General features: G+C 47.3%; 1 protein-coding gene across 28 annotated transcripts in view; it reads right to left on the reverse strand.

Annotated features, from left to right (window-relative positions):
- Positions 1-13,762, reverse strand: part of LOC108096608 (sorbin and SH3 domain-containing protein 1) — a 41,372-nt gene that overhangs the window by 19,636 nt on the left and 7,974 nt on the right. For 8 of the 28 annotated variants that reach the window (XM_017198317.2, XM_017198323.2, XM_017198322.2 and 5 more), the window contains exons 1-2: positions 4,689-11,263; positions 2,049-2,279 (exon numbers count right to left, since the gene is read on the reverse strand). The exons of 3 other annotated variants lie outside the window; for them this stretch is intronic. In XM_017198317.2, the coding sequence (XP_017053806.1) occupies positions 2,049-2,279; positions 4,689-10,569 (6,112 nt within the window). In that variant the 5' untranslated portion in view covers positions 10,570-11,263. Of the gene's footprint in view, positions 1-1,037; positions 1,110-1,307; positions 1,455-2,048; positions 2,280-3,690; positions 4,115-4,343; positions 11,273-13,762 lie in introns of those variants that run through there. 17 more of the 28 variants (XM_017198328.2, XM_043208131.1, XM_017198330.2 and 14 more) reach the window with 9 other exon arrangements.

Consider the following 13,762-nt stretch of genomic DNA (forward strand, 5'->3'; position numbering starts at 1 on the left):
TCATCAAGCAAAATTAAATCGCTTTCCTCAACGGCAGCTAGGCAAAGGAATCTTTTCGTTCAAGTTCAGCTGAATTTATACCGATCTATAAATTATTTTCACTCACTAAAAGTCTTAAAATTTATATTTTCCATTCTTTGGCATACGCAAAAAACAGCGAGCCCGAACCGAAAAAAAACGAGAAAGGGGAAAAGGAAAATGTTCAAAAATAACAACATACAAATTAATGCTTTAAATAAATGTGTAGGAGATCGAAATATCCAAAGCATAGATAATGCCATCAGATGACGCCAATCAAGGAATGAAAGTTTTGATGGATTTGCGTACGCCCCCGTAAATCCTCAAAGGGGTTTTTATGGCTCATGCGATGGATTCTGGTGAATGGGGAGCACAACGCGGACTTGGCCAGGCTAAAACAACATCAAATGGGCCGTGATGGCGACACGGACGAGTACTATGCTCTCCGTGTTGATCTTATTTAGCTGGCGTTTTTATTGGAGACTGTAAAAGGCGGCATCCGCGTGGGCGGCTAACACGAATAGCGAACAACAATTGAGAGCGTTGCAAATATTGTAATAAATATTCAGCATTTTCTCCCTCGGTTTTTACGTCATTTCGTATATTTAGCAATGGCGCACCTCGTTTCCAGTTTGGATTTTCCAAAACGTTTGCCTAAATCATGTGGAAACTTTTTTTGGTGTGTGCACAATTAACATGAACTAATGTGAAATATTTAAAATAAACAATCTCAACTGCCAAAGTCGAAATCAAGTTCAGTTCGAACGAAAAAAAATAGAAACCAAACGAAATAGCCAACACAAAAAATGATCTATAAATACGAGCAATAAATTTGGAAACGAATAAGTCGAAAGGTGGAAAGTTGACTGGGAAATCGCGTCGAAAGATCCACTCAACTCGTCAGCCTGTGGAACATCAAAGGCGGTCCACTGAAAACGTCATGTTGGCCATTTGTCACACTTGGTCGTGGGTGCATCCATGAGATGCAAAACGCATCCGTCGGATGCCGTCGCATTTACCTGAGCCTGGTGGCGCGCGCGCCTTGAATTTGGGTGCAAACATCGCGTTGTTTCCCGTGCCTTGTGTGCTCTCTGCAAAAATCAAATTGCAAATGGCCAAATCGGCGATTTAATCGGGAATACTCTTCACTACAATTTCACTTCACTTCGTTTGCAGCTCGTGCATTTATATTTTGGGCACCGTTTCCCAACTTTTCACCGTGGAAGTGGCAACAAGTTCTTTTTGGGGGGAGCACACAAACAAATTCGAATACAAAACACTCAACTAACCCTGCCCCATTTTTGCTGCCGTGGAAATATAGAAGCTACTTCTTTTGGTCGATTTTCAAATTTCCGACTTCGGACTTTTCTATATTTTCTATTTTCTGACGCGCCTTCGCGTTGCTCACACGACTTTAACACGACGACGACTACGAAACGGTTGAATTTTCGGGCAGGTTGCTTGGACTTTTCGGGTTTTTCGTAGAGGCCCACCGAAAAAATCCCAGACGGAAAAAATCTCAATTTGTGTGCGAGTGCAAGACAACAAATTTGTTGAACGTTCTCGTTCTCAGATGAAAAATTTCGAATTTTTTTCCGTTTCGCCCAGCATAAACAACAAGTTTTTTTTATGCTTTCGTAAACAGAGACAGGAGAAGAGGCCAGAACCAAAAAAAAAAAAATAAAAGAGCGATATTCGGGGAGTGAAAACGAGAGATCTTTGACTCAAGTGGGTCATAAATTATGGACGCACTGCAGATAAAGATAGATATATAGCGAGATGTGTGGCAAGTGACCGAGCAGGAGCCTTCATGTCGTATACGCAATCTGCTGAAACAAAACAGGTGAAATTTTGTTGCCTACTTTTAGGCAGGCAAGTGAAAATCTTTTTGTGTAAAGTGGATTTTGGCTATAAATAAACTTAACATAATTACACATATTTCGAGTGGGGTTAGACAATTAAAGAGCATGGGCGGGGATGCCAGGAGTGGGGAGGGGGAGGGGTTTTTCAAGGGGTTCTTTCTGACACACCATTGGCGTAGAGGAAGCCCTTTGCCAGCTGCAGTTCGCTGTCGATCTCCTTGAGGAGATCGCTTTCCGACCAGCTGCGTCGCTGCATTTGCTGCTGCAGCTGCTGCGCGTTGAGGAGGAAGCGCGTCTGCTTGGGTGGGCGTGGTCGCAGCCGGACGCCCATTCCCGCTCCCACTACCGCTCCCGCTGCTCCTCCCACTGCTTGCTTCTCCTCGGAGGCGGTGGCTCTGTCTGAACGATAGCATTCGGTTAGATCGCTGCCTTCTAGCGGAGTCCGTGCGTCCCCCGCTTCCCTTTTTCCCCGTTCCAATTTCAGCATGCATATTCGCTGGTACACAGAGAAAAAATCATGGCAAGAATTTTGCAACCAATTTTCTTAGAGGTTTTGAGTATCTACCATTGCTGTTAGTCACTTATTGTCAGTCAAATTGAAATAATCATCAGAGCTCTCTTAGATTTTAAATGCAATTTAATTAAAGTCTGTACATAAAATTTGAGTAGAGAAATTTAAAAACCTTGTCACTAACCACAAAACTATTTCAACTTAAGGATCATTAAAATGTACACCCACATTTTTCTTCACTTTGTGAAGTTAAGAATATCTTGGTATCAAAATATAATTCAAGATGTAGACACCCAATAAAGCTGATTGAGCTCTTTCATTATTTATTAAACAGCAATTTGTTATGTTCATATTCATTTCGAGATTGTGATATATTGCTCTTATTACGAGTATTTAATATACTTTTTAATTTAAAAAGTCAACTAATTTATTAAAATTTCGAGTATATTTTTCTCTGTGTAGACGCTCTAGCTCAATTGCCCCCGATTCCGTAATTCTGTTTTAAACAAACGGCTCGTCTGTCGGACTGCACTTTGTGTCCATGCAATTGAATGGAATTAATTTAAAATTTCCGCTTAATCGCAATTTCGCTTGTCTTTCCCTACGTCGTTTTCTTTCTTGAGCTTGATTGCGAAACTTGGGGGGAAATAAGTCGTCTTAAGGGAATGGAAATGGGTGGTTTTGCGATGCCGCGGAAGGGTTAAGCCGATTTCAGCCCTCGGACATTTGAGCATTTGAGAGTCTTAAGCGAAAGCCAGCGGATTACAAAGCCAATGATTTATTAACTTAACTAAGTCTTAAGCTTAAACAATTAGATACGGTAAGTTGGGTAAATATCAGGCAGTTTGATTTAGTAAAATAAATTAATTAAATGAATAAATAAATATAAGCAGCATAATTAAATTTGGAATTTAGTTTTATTGGAGGAAATCTTTTCAGTAAGCAAGGTATTCCTGGTAAAAAGCACCCATAAGGTATACAATTTCGAAACATTTCCCAAGATGATGAGTCAAAAACGTTTGTGGATCTTGCTTATATTTCCTGAGCAATTTGTTTACGCCTTTCTGATATTTCCCAACCGCACCGTCTGCAAATATCTGTACACTACACACAAATATGGATTAGTTTTGCTTCTCTCTCTTTTTATTTTTTTTTGGACACATCACACAAGTAGAAGGAATCGCATGCGGAATATATACAAATATCGAATGAATGCAACGAAAATACTCAAATAAAGTAAACAAATAAAGTTTTGGTTAATCAAATAATTTCGTTTATTAAACATTAAACAACACTAAATATAATTTTCGGTTTCGTTTTATTTGCTATAGGTATTAATATTAATTTCAATGTTTCGAACATTTAACAAAGTTTCACAAACGCAATTTGGACAATCCGTAACTATATTTTATTATTCAACATGAGCTGAGTGGTTGGGATGCTGCATGCAGCTGCAGGGAAATTGGGGTTTTGGGTGGGTCATTTTGGGATTTGGTGGGTCAAAGCAATTGGTTTGTGGCTCGGAAGGGACTCTAGAAAGTGTTCGAGGTGGAGTGCTCGAAGTTTCGCCAGTACTTGTCGAACTCTTCGAAGATTTTCGAACGGAACGGCGAGCCGGCGAAAAACTCGTTCAAATTAGCACCGATTTTCCCGGGCTGCGGATAACTGGAGCGGTTTATCTGGTGGATTGTGGAGCTCCTCAACTCGGGTTCTGTGGCCTCGTCTGTGTGAAGGAAGTAGGAGGATATCGCGCACAATGAACAGTCAGCAAAGAGAGAGATAGAAATATACAAGAGAGAGACAGAGAGAGAGATAGGACAACACCAACGAGCTACTTTATGCAGGTGAAATGACCAGAAACCAATGATTTTTAACTGATATAACCAGATAGGAATTATTGATTGAATTTTTTATGGTGAGGGATATATTTGGGAGTGGATTCATGATCTAACTGAACTTGTTCCAGGCGGTCAGCAGGGATAAACCCACCAGCAAAGCGGTGCCCAGAATGCCTCCTGCTGAACTGGATGAAGGATTCGATGGTTGAATGGGTGCTTGTGCATTGGATTGTACATTGGATTGTGCTGGGGATGCGAGGGATGGAGGAGAGGAGGGGGGACTGGAGGAGGAACCACAACCGGGAGGGGAAACTAGGGAGTCTGGGGATTCAGGGGATGAGCTATGGTTACTGGTGGTTAGTTCCAGGGGGATGTTATGACTCACGAGCCGCGCGGTTTGCGAGCGTTCGCGGTAGAATCGGTTGCGCTTTCCCCCGGAAAACTGGCCGGGAAACTCACCCTGGACGGAAGGCGGCAGCCGGGACACCTTGTACGTCTTCACGATGCTCGTCTTCTTGCTGGCACTGCTGTGCGAGTTGTCCGTCGCCTCTTCCCGCCGCTCCTGCTCCTCGTGCCGCTCCATTTGTCCGCCATCCGGGAGATTTTCGCTGGTGGAGAACTTGGCGAACTCGCGCAGGTGACGCGGCAGCTGGCGGAGATTGGCCTCCGCCTGGCCCTCCAGTATGCGCACCGGTCCCGCCTCCACATCCGATTCTGGCTGGGATTGCACAGTGGGTTGGGGTTGGGATTCCGCTCCACTTTCCCAATCGCTATCCGCTGGCATGGCCAACTTGTGGCGCCTTTCCTTCACGCGATCCAGGAACTCATCGCTGATGGTCGCCCTGTCCACCGGGTGGTGATCCTGCTCGTCCTCGATCTTGGAGATGCGTATGATCTTGTGCTGGCGGCGCTCCTCCCGTTCGGCCACCTTGTTCATCCACTCTTCGGCCATTTGCTGCCGGAAGACCTCATCCTCGCTGAGAGTTGGCAACTTGGCAGCGGGTCGGTAGCTCTCCCTCCTCTGGGGAGCTGGAAGCACTGGAGCACGCTGCATCTCCTCCATCAAGCGGCGACGCTCCTGCTGCAGTCGCTCCACCTCGAACTTGAGCTCCTCCTCCTTGGAGAGGATGTACTTCAGCTGCTGTTCGTGGAGCTCCCTTGGCAGCGAGGATCTCCTCTGCTGGCGATCGTAGGCGGGTGGTGGCGCCTGCTGCTGCGGTGACACCACTACAGTGGGTGGAGTGGGTGGTGCGGGGCTCACTCCCCTCCTCGAAGTGGTGCTGATGTAGCGGGGATTGGGATCCCGCTCGATCATCGAGTAGCAGCTTCCGTAGTGAGGACGCTGCTGCTGCTGCGCCTGATTCAACATGGGAGCATGGGTTCTCCTGCCTCCGTAAGCATTAAAGCTATCGAAGCTATATTGGCTGGAGCTGCTGAGGTCATTGGTGCTGGCCGAGAGCCGAGGAGCACGGATGGCGTGGGGAGTCCTTTGGTTCTGCCTTTGGTAGCAGATCTCCACTTCCCTCGCAAAAGGTCGAGCTATGTTCTCCGAGTAGCCCAGATCGTTGGCATAACGCGACCAGTCGTCCTGCACCGCCGAGTGGTTGTAGTGACCCACCGTGGTGTGCGGACGCGGTGGTGGTTCGTTGAGGTTGCACATGGATTCAGCTCGCCGGGATCGGGGTTCTATTTCGATGGGAATCTCGTGGGTCAGAGGTGGAGTGGCTTCCATTTGTCGCGGAACCGAGGACATCCTCTCCTGCCTCGATCTCGCTGACCTCTCTATTTCCCGCTCCAACTCCTGCATGTGCGCGTGTCGCCGCTGCTGCAGTTCATCTGTTTTGGGATTACCCACCGAGGATCGGGTGAAACCACTGAGATCGTAGAGGGAGGCGGACTTTTCCCGCTTCTCACGCGTCGTTTGCAACTCGGCGTGCATTTGCTGGGACAATCGATCGAAGTCCTTGAACACGCGATCGTGATCCAGTCCGTTGCCATTCCGCTCCCGCTCCCGCTGATCTCCAAAGGCATCCGCCGCGGCCTTGGCACGCTGCCGAAATTCCTCATACGTACCGTTGCCACCGCTGCTGCTGTTAATACCGCTCTCTTTCGCTGCTGGCTGGCTATTTTTGGGCGCCACGTCTCCATCAATGAAAGTGCCGCCGTTTAATTTCGTTGCTGACATAATTGGCGGCGGGGGAACGGGCGGAGCACGCTGCTCCTCCTCCTTTCTGGGTGGATCGCCCTGCTCCTGCTTCTCGCGACTGGAGGTGCTCACATCGTAGACCACCTGGCCGTTCTCCATTCGCTTCTTGGACTCGTAGCTGCTCGTCTCTATGTTGGAGTACCTCTTGGTTTGACTCGAAGGCTTCTGCTGGCTGGTTGGGAATTCGATGTTGGAGAACCGCTTGCGCTGCTCCTCGAAGATGTCGCCCTTGTGCTGGGGGAACATCCTGGCCAGCTCGCTCTCCATGCTGTCCAGCGTGGGAAACTTAACGGCGGAGGAGGTCATGGCTTCGTTGGTGGTGGTGCTGCTGCTGCTGGTGGTGCTCTTGGTGGTGGTGCTGCTGCTCTGGCGGTGCTCTGCCGACTGCTCCTCGGCGCAATCAGCTGCTCGCCTTGGTTTATTTTCAAGCGATGACGATTCACTCGCTTTTGGCTGCTTTTGTTCGCTTGCGTCATCTCTCTTGGCGTTTTCATGAGCGGTCGCCTTGGCCGCCGTTTCGGCGCTCTTCACCGGCACGGGGGGCGGCGGGAGGGGCGGGGCCGGCGGCGAGAGGCTCTTGCGCAATTCGCGCATCATGGCCGCCGTCTTGAGCATCTCACTTTGTTGCTGCTCCTGTTTTTTGTCCTGTTCGAGAACCTCTGCTTTGGAGAGCTCATGGTAGCCCCTTCGCTCCACGAACTTCTGGTGGGCATCGAGTAAGTCATCTGGTTGGGTCTTCACATCCACCAGTTCCCTTTGGCCGGGCGAAAGGCACACGAGTAGCTGAGGATCCGATTGGGTAGGCAAACCCAGCCAGGCGGAGGTGGATTTCCCCTCGCTGGCATTCAGTTCCAACTCCTTGATGTGCGGCAGTTGCGGCATGGGATAGGGCATCTTGTGGGTGGACTTGTCGGTGATGTTCTGGGCCACGCTGGCTAGCTCCTCGAGCACCTGTTCGCCATAGGGCATGGAGGCCAGCTGCTCGGTGCAGAGGAGACGCAGCTTCTTGATGGCCTCCGACTCCGATTCCGATTCCCGATCTGCAACTGAAAGCTCTGGCTCTGAATGGAAAGTGGTGGTGGAGGTGGTGGTGGTGCTTCTAGTGGGTGCAGGTGGAGTGGCAGGTGTGGTTGGCGGGGTGGCAGGGGTAACTGGTGGTGCAGCTGGTGGTGCGGGCTTTTGTCTGAGTGGCGGAGTGGGTGGCTGGCTGCTACCGGGAAGCGGGGGACTGGCCAAGTTGATGGCCGTGCACTGGCTGTGGGTGGTGCTGTCGGAGCAGTGGGAGTCGTTCGACTCCTGCCGCTTCAGGTGGAGCGGGGTGAGCAGGGATTGGTGGTAGGCGGGGCACTCGACGGGGGGCGGGGGAACGGGCGGCGGCGACGGCGAACGCGGCAGCGTACTTCCAATCGATTGAGGCTCATCCAATTGCTCCTCCTCGCGACGCGTCATCTCGATCAACTCGCGCACTTTGTCCATGTTGCGAACGAACTCCTCGCGCGTGGCCGCCAGCGGCGAAGCTGTTCCGAAACTGACCGCCTGCGATCCGCCAGATACATTTGTATCTTTTGCAGCAGATCGCAGATCGTTTGTATCTCGTGGATCTCTTGCTAATTGCTCGCGATCGGCGTTCGTGGGCGTGGGCGTCGGCGTTTTGGCGCTCAGCAGCGTTGAAACTGGCGAACTGGCGAGCGTTTGGTTAACAGGTGTGCTCTCCCGACTCTCCCCCTCCTCCTCCCCCTCTCCCCTCTCCGTTTCCGTTTCCGTTTCCGCTTCGGTTTCACTGCGTTCCGCTGTCGTCGTACTAGTACTGCTCATCTCGTCATCCGGCCGGAGGATCAACCTGCTGGCATCCGTGTCCAGATCCACCAAGGCGCGCTCTGCCAAGGCGGCTGCCTGCTCCAGTTCCAGTTCCATTAAATCGGAGACACTACTCGAGGCGGAGGAACTCAGGTAAACTAACTCAGCATCCTCGGATTGAGGGGATAAAGCACTTTGCAAACGGGTGCAGCTCTCCAGATCATCGGACTCCTCCAGCAACTTGGTTTCCAGCTTAAGAGGAGTGGGTGCCTCCTCTCTTCTCTTGTGTCTCCTACTGAAATCCAGTTGGCTCCTCGGGAAAGTCTCGTTCAACTTGGGTGTGCGCACCCCCGCCTGATCTGCATTTCCATTAGAGGAGGCGGAGGAAGCGGAGGCAGTGGAGTTGCGGAAGCTGGTCGCCTCGCCGTTCTCCTCCAGGATGCTGTCCAGATAGCGGGGATTGAGCAGCTGCGGCAGGAAGTGCGACTCCAAGGCGTTCCGTTTCTGGGCGCGCTTCTGGCGCAGCTGCTCCTGGTGCTGCTGCTGCTGCTGCTCCATGGCTCGGCTGCTGGACGGCACCACCAGCTGGTCCGACGGCGATCGCTCCGCTCCTAGAGCCACCACCGATCCCTCCGACTCCGAGTCCGCCTCGCAAACCAGAGGCGATTGCAGCGCGTTGAACGAGTTGAACTCCCCGGAGCTGCAGTCGCTGTTGAGTTCCAGCTCCTGGATTTGCACATCGCGGGAGAAGCGGGAAAACTGACCACCACTGGTGGGTTTGGGTGATTCCACCAGATAGCGGGGTGGAGGAGAAAGAGTTCCAGCCAGGGAACTACCGGATGAACTGCTGATCTCCTCGAAGGTGGGTTTACCCTTCCGGGCAACCTCTTCCTCGTTGGTTTCCAGGTGTATGTGGTGGATAATCACCTTGGAGGAGGGTTGCTTTGGAGGCAACTTCTGGGGAGGAGGCTTAACCTGCTGAAGATTCACTTCTTTCTGGATTTCCTCCAGAGTCTTTAGAGCAATATCCACATGTTGCTGTTGTTCTTTATCCAAAAAGGATTTTCGTTTCTGCTTCTCCTCTTCATGTTGCTGCTGTTGTGCTTCCTTTTCACTCTCTATAATTTTTTGACTTTGTGTAACTGCAACACGTTGCTGTTGTGTTTTTAGTGTCTCACGTTGCTGTTGTGTTTCCTTATTCAGTTGCTGTTGTGCGTCTTCTTGTTGTTGATGATTTTGTACAGCTGCAATATGTTGCTGGTGTGCATTTTCCACAAATTCCATAGCCTTTTGAAGCTGCAATACATATTGCTCGGGTTCTTTTGGCTTAGGTTGCTCTTGTGGTGGTTGCTCCTTTAAGGATTCCTCTTTTACTTGTTGCTCTTCTAAAGGTTCTACTTTAACTTGTTGCTCTTTTAGAGGCTCTGCTTTAACTTGTTGCTCCTTCAAAAGCTCCACCTTAACTACATGCTCCTTTGAAGGTTCCACTTCAACTTCCTGCTCCTTGGAATAATCCACTTCATCTGGCTTTTGTGTATCCTGATGATCTTCTTTGCGCTCCTGAGCTTCTTCGCTTTGTGCAACTGCAACATGTTGCTGCTGTGCGTCATCTAATTGTTGACTAGTTTCTACAAGTTGCTCTTGAATTGGTTCATGATCTTCATGTTGCTGCTTCTTTGAATCATCTGTAACCTCCAATGGCTCCTCTTTGACTGCCACAACCTTGGATTGCTGCTGATCATCAGCCTTGCCACTTGGCTTATCCTCTTCCCGCACAATCCGATGAACTATGACCTTGGCTTGCCGCGGACTGCCGGGTGGCCTTCTGATAATTGTGGGTGGCGGACGCACCTGCTCCTCGGCTTTTCCATTAGTCGCCTGCTTATCGGACTTTTCCCTGCGATGTTTTGAGTTTTTGGCACCCATTTCTGCCTCGAAATCTTCTGCTTCTTCTTCTTTTTGGATGACTGTTGCTGGTTTCTCGGATGATTCTACTTCTTCTTCTTCTTCTTGTTTTTCCTCGGTTTTCTGAAGAGTGTTCGTCACACTTTGGTCGCAAACAACAACCGAAGCATTTTCGCTGTTTTCCGTTGGCCCATTTGAAACGCTGCCAGAATTTCCATTATCATCTATGGAGGAAGAAGAAGTTTCAACTGCGATCTGAGAGTCCTGCTTTTCCAAGTTTTCCAGCTCCTCCCGCTCCTCCGCCCCCTCTGCCTGTTGATTGCTTTCGTTTTGGTTGGGATTCTGGTTTTGGTTTTGGTTTTGATTTTGGTTTTGGTTTCGATTGCGTTTGTTGCGATTTCGATTGCGATTGCGATTGCGGTTATTTGGCATCGTCTAAAGCACTTTCGCTCGATCTGAACTAATGCAGTTGAAAGTGAGTGTGTGTGTGTGTGTGAGTGTTTCTGAGTATTTCGTGTTTTTCTTAATCAGCCAGAATCTACAGTACAACTAAGTGTTGTTTCGTTTGCTTGTTCGATGTCGTTTATTTCTAGTTCCCTCTGTGTGTGTCACTCGTCGCCAGAAACTCAAACAGAACTGAACGACTCGGAGAACCGACAACCGGCGGCATTCTGCTCACGACGACAGCCGGCAAAAAAATTCAGAGAAATAAAAAAAAATAAAAATAAAAAAGCGAGCACTACGAGCGGAAAATCATATAAAAACGGCAGCGCCAACGCCGACGTCGCTGCTGGCGTCTCTGCCGCCCCGCCCACCGCACACCGCCCACCGACCGTCGGCTGGCACGCGTCCGAAATCGTTATGTTTTCAGGTTGATCTTTTTGCTGACGAGATCGCGCCTTTGTCTTTGATTGTCTCGAATTGTTTTGGCCAAATTAAATTGCGTTTTTGCTTTCTGAACTTTCGCTCTCGTTTTTTTTTTTTGTTTGGCGGTGGGGAGGTTTTCGTTTCGGATTTTGGTTGGGAATAGGGGGTGATTTAATTTTTGAAATATTTTTCTCTGATCGCGTTGCCCGCTCCTCGTGGCGCTGGCGACCGACGGACAAGGAATGGCCCGTGGGCCTTCCACGATCTCAGCCGGGAGCCAGATACCCCAGTCTCCCATTTCCCATTTACCATTTCCCATCTCCCAGTTCTCCCACACACACAAAATTTACACACAACCCAGTTCTGAGTTCCCAGTTCGGTTGCACAGAGGCACAGAGTGTTTGAAAATACAATATACACACAGAAAACAAATCGGGGAATTCATAACGATGCTCATTTTCAGTAAATGTACACACAGAAATTATAAAAAGAAAGAGAGAGCGAACGATTGGGGAGTGTTTGGGAGAACTGTGCAAAACCAAAACATAATGCAGGGTATTCCAAAGACATCGGAATATCCAAGAGACCGAAAAAACAACAATGCTCGTATAACTTCTAGGTCAATGCAATTTCCACAAGCCAAACAAACTCGTAAAGTCAAATGAGGAGAACCGAATCGTACGTTTCGAAAATATATATATTTATTTTGCCGCGTCCATAAATATTAGAAGATTTTTTTGGAACACGTTCATAATTTGTTTGTGGAATTCAAGCCAAGAAATATATGCGTTCGAAAATACGTTTTTTAAAAATGTCACAAACACATTTTTGTCTTAAATTTCTGCTGATAAATGCTCGTGAGTGAAAGATGTAAGACATTAAGGGTGAATAAATTATTTAGAGGTCATTAAAAAAACAAAGAAAGAAACGATTATCTAAAGTGCTTAATTTTGCTTATTCAAATTTAAGTGGTTGAGTTTTGAAGAAGCCGCCTTGCAATATGCCCAAAAAGATTTAATGCAGGGCATTGAAGAAGAGAACTCAATACGGAAATAGTTTGCCACAGTTCGAGTTTGTCTATATCTGTGTATCTCTGTATCTGATGAGTCTGCGCTGCCTGTGTATCTATATACAACTTATGGCATTTTCAAGATATTTTTCGTGCGTAATTTCTTTGATTTCTGTGGTCACAAGCCTCTGCGCTGCGGTGTACTCTTGAATAATTGAAAAAGCATATATCCACGCGCGTACTGGTGTATATATAGCCATCGGATGTATCATCCCAGTGGGCCATGCGGTTAGTAGTATTCCGCATTTATTTTTAAAGGTACTTAATGGCTTTCAATTTCTCTGGCTTTGTCTGGCCATCGCATCTCCATCAACTTCCTCCGGAGCAGAGTGAATCTGAGCTGAAGTGATTTTTAGTGGGTCTGTCAGGTGCCAGACGATCTAGACACGTGATGTGGGGGCTTTTCTCCCGGGGCATTATGCAATTCCCGGTTTCTGCACAGTGTGCCAGACTCACGAGCACCGGGATCCCAATTAGGATCCACTAAAACGATCATTTCCCCTCGCCAGAAACCCAAACTTAATGTTTATTCTCAATTGATTTCGATTTCAGTTTCGGTTTCGGTTTCCGTTCGCATTTCGTTTGGGCCTCGTTAAGTGACTCGAATCTCTGACGTATGTTTAACCAAGTAGCCGCTATCTAATGTTCGGAGCTTCTATTTTTTGTATTTCTTCCCCGTAATATCAACAAATGCGAAATTGATTTCTTCGCCGCGCTTTATTTGCTGTAGAACAGCGCACATTTAGTTATCTTTTCTGGGCGATCGCTGATAAATTTTGCATTTCTGATAAAGAAACTGGGTGGCCTGCTAAATGTTTTCTTTCAACGAATTCGAGGTTGATGAAGTCAATGCAGTGAGGTGATATGTGCTTCTGGGAAATTCAATAAAGATGGAATTTTGATATCTAGCGAGCATAAAAGGGGTCATCAAAAGAAGCCTTTCATTAAGAATTTATTCCACAAGTTCGCATGACAGAACATCTAAGATTGGAAAATTCTTTGGCATGAATGAAAAGTTCTAAAGATTGTTTCTATCTCAGAACAAAGTATCATTATGTATATTTGTTTGTAGTTATTGCTTCTACTTTAAAATTAAAATTACTTTGGTGATGAGTAACATTTCAATAGAAATCATAATTAAATCTTTGCTGTCATTAAATTTGACATAATTAAATCTTGACAAGGCATATTACTAGCCCATAAATTTCAGTCATTTGAAAAACTAACTTTCAAAAATTTGTCAAGATACTAGTTGAATCGTTTATCATTTCTTAATCGAAATAATTACACATTTTCAGCTAATTATCTCTGAATTTATTGGTTTTCCTCTCCACGTTTTCCTTTCACTGTTTTTTCTGAGGTCACTATCATTTTCCCAGTGTTTGACTTTAAGCACACTCTCCACTCACTCAACATTCACTATTTGTCATTTGTGTTTTTTTTTTTTTTTTTTTTTTTTCAGGGTATTCCGAGTGTTTGGCTGCCTGCCGATTGCTGTTGGCTTTGCACTTATGTTGTTTGGGAGATATATTTCCTTTTCGTATGGCAATGGCTATGGGTTCAAGATACAGATACACTCTTCGCCTTTTGTTGTTATTGCTGCTAATTAGCATAGATTTTTGAGAGTCTCGGTGCTGTCATGTTTACGCTTTGCTTATTTATTTGTGCAGCGCCGAGCGTTTGGTTCTC

Source organism: Drosophila ficusphila, unplaced genomic scaffold (assembly GCF_018152265.1).
Source record: "Drosophila ficusphila isolate 14025-0441.05 unplaced genomic scaffold, ASM1815226v1 contig_414, whole genome shotgun sequence".
Lineage (NCBI taxonomy): Eukaryota > Metazoa > Arthropoda > Insecta > Diptera > Drosophilidae > Drosophila > Drosophila ficusphila.